At 44.8% G+C, this 2902-nt stretch overlaps 1 protein-coding gene across 1 annotated transcript; it reads right to left on the bottom strand.

Annotated features, from left to right (window-relative positions):
• Nucleotides 1–1092: 1092 nt before the first annotated feature.
• On the bottom strand, nt 1093–2257 carry LOC125520145 (probable anion transporter 2, chloroplastic). Its single transcript, XM_048684982.1, has 4 exons — nt 2102–2257; nt 1729–2013; nt 1569–1602; nt 1093–1456 (listed from the first exon to the last, which is right to left on the bottom strand). The coding sequence occupies exons 1-4, from the start codon at nt 2150–2152 to the stop codon at nt 1284–1286; spliced, it is 543 nt and encodes a 180-aa protein (XP_048540939.1). The 5' UTR covers nt 2153–2257; the 3' UTR covers nt 1093–1283.
• Between the last annotated feature and the right edge of the window lie 645 nt (nt 2258–2902).

Genomic DNA, 2902 nt, shown 5'->3' with positions numbered 1-2902 from the left:
TTCGGCCTAACCGATAAGGTTGAAGTCGCCTCCAACTACCACGAGCAATTGGGCGGCCGAGACCTTCCTCAGGAGCTCGTCGAGGAAGGCCTCGGAACGACGGTGGTCGGCGGGGCCATAGACTACGACAATCTCCCATTTGAAGTTGAGAGCCCGCTCGAAGACCTCCATGCTAACATAAAACTCGCCTATGTCCATGCTACCCACCTCGAAGGTGGCATCCTTTATGCCTAAAAGGATGCCCACCCGAATGGCCGGCATTCTCACTAGAAGGGAACCAGTGCGAGGCAAAGAGGTGGGTGCTCGACCGTTCAAGCTCCTGAAGAGCGAAATCCGTGCGCATGGTTTCTTGAGTGGCCACTATGTTGATCCGTTCGTCTCGCATGTGGATTTAGCCAAGCACAAAGTTTCATGTACCAATTCCTAATAGACCGTTTTTCTGTTAGTTATTCCAGTTTCGAACAAACCTAGCAGGAGTGACTCCTGACTAGGATTTCGGTCATATGAATTGTCATCGGTCGTTTTGAGGTAACAAAGTGCATCATGGCAACTTCTGTATATTAAGAGAAGGCATGGGAAGGTAGAACAATGAGAGCTGCCACTGTTGTAAACGGAATGAATATGCCCGACTGTAAATATAAAGCCTGAAACATTGTTCGATTGTTCAGAGTTCAGTACTACTGAACTCTGTAACCTGAATGGATAAATGAGTGAAAGTAATGTAAGAGGCAACTGGTTATCAATTGCTGGTACCTTTTCTTACTACTCCCTCCTGTTAAAATTATTGTATAGGAATAGGAGAGGTGTTTAAACTTGTATCTATCTCTTCTTCTCTCTATCCCGTATATCTCATGTAACGACCACTGGTCGATCTTCTGCTCCTCTCTCGATCTCCTCTCTCGATCAACCTTCACTGTAACTTGTCATCTAAGGCTTTGCCTCAATATATACACGTGGCCCGAGACAAAGGATTCTACGCTTCCCAAACTACTTTACACCTCCGTCCCATAATATAAGACGTTTTTACAAGCTAACATATCTTGCAAAAACGTCTTACATTGTGGGACGGAGGGAATACTAAAAGAGAGATAATTTTGTTGAAGAGATCTCCACATTCCCTACCTTTTTCACGGATACAAAGCCACCATGGTTGCGCTAAGTCTTATATGAATGAGCCAACCAATCAATCTTAATTTTATTTGTTTCTTTGCTCTGCGCGGTGGGCGCAGACAGACATTTTACAAGCTGTAATTGTACATTTGACATTAACAGTATCTTTCAGCTCAGTCAAAAACCAGGTCTCCTGTCGCATAGATGTTGTAGAAGACGGTGGCGCTGAAATAGAGCACCGCCGTTAGGGTGAGGAAGGCCTGGAAGGATCCCAGCCACTGGACGAAGTATCCTGCTCCTACTGTGCTAACTATGGCGGCCACTGTCCCAATGCCGTTCGTCATTCCTGTTCAAACAGCACAGAGATGCCAGATATAAGTGCTGAAGAATCAATTCAGCAATGCAGAAATATGGATCTTGTTGTCTACTGATGCTATCAGAGAAGTTTGCGAACATACCGTGTAGGGATCCAGCGTATTTTGGGGCAATGTCCTGACGGAAAGAAAATAGTGAAACACATTCATATTGTTAGTGGAGCTACTGATTCAGAAGAACAGGCACTCTGAGTAGAGATGGTATGATCAGGATATGATATGAGGAAACATGAACAGTAGTTACCTGTACATTACAAAAGTACCCAGCTTGACTGCAGGAAATCAAACCCAAGGCAGCGGTCATGATAACTGCTGCAACCGATGGTGTTTGGGCAAATCTTAAACATAGCAATGACACACCTGGCCCGATAAAACCAATTGACTGCATAATTTTCCGGATTCGCACAATAGATAAGCCGGATTTGATCATGAAATCTGCAGAAGCTCCCGCAACATATCCTGATAGAGCCATGACGCCCCAAGGTATGGCGCTGAACCATGCAGCTTGTTTCAAATTGACATTATATACCTGTTGGGATAATAGTCAGAAAGAACAGCTTATAGCTGACTTGTAAGGCAGACCCATTAGAATGATTTTAGAAGCTTTGATGACATACCGTTTTGAAGTACACCGGCATCCATGATAGTAGGACAAAGTAGCCCTGCATGGTATTTTGAATTTCAAGATGTTAATATCTAGATACAGTATCACAAAAGTTTAGTTCTGCTGGTCAGTCATTCTTACCCACTTGTTTATCACATTAGCTACAATTATGGCCCACATTTCCAGCTTTGAGAACACTTCTCTTAAGGATGGTGATTTGCTGCCTTTGACTTTTGATTGTGTGATTGTGTAGTATGTAGAAGTGACGTGTGTAGAGCAGGTGGTTCATGGCTGCTGTTGTAGTTTTTGAGTGATGTACCCTTAATGGAGATGTGTTGCACTCATGCTGTCATGCACCCTGTGCACATGTATGAATATTGGAATGGCGCCGCCCCAGTCGACGAAAGGAAGGTATTGGTCGATAGTGTGGCACTGAGGGCAATGGTGTCATCCCCATCGATGGAAGGACCAAGGGACGGGTATCGCCATTCCTCGCTTCTTGGTTTTTCATCTAGATAATTTGGGTTTTATAACTTTGTTGCCCTTTTCCTTTACTCATCATGGCCAGTATTCTCTTTGTGCAGCGCGTGTTCATGGGACAATAGTCTTTTTTTTTTCATATTCATATGGATAGGTGGCCTGCCGGAACGGGCGAGTCCGTGCATGAAAGCGTTGGGGCTAGGCGCTATAGAGTAGTAGTCAAGGGTGGGCCGCAGTCAGTCAGTCAGGAGTGAGCGAACCCACCCCCGTAAAAAAAGTCTCATTTGTTAGATTGTTCATTCAAGCATCACGAACGCTCGCTCGTTATGCGCCC

Source organism: Triticum urartu, chromosome 1 (genome assembly GCF_003073215.2).
Source record: "Triticum urartu cultivar G1812 chromosome 1, Tu2.1, whole genome shotgun sequence".
In the NCBI taxonomy this organism is placed as follows: domain Eukaryota; kingdom Viridiplantae; phylum Streptophyta; class Magnoliopsida; order Poales; family Poaceae; genus Triticum; species Triticum urartu.
The sequence above is the reverse complement of the archived record's forward strand: the minus strand, read 5'-3'. Positions and strand labels throughout refer to the sequence as shown.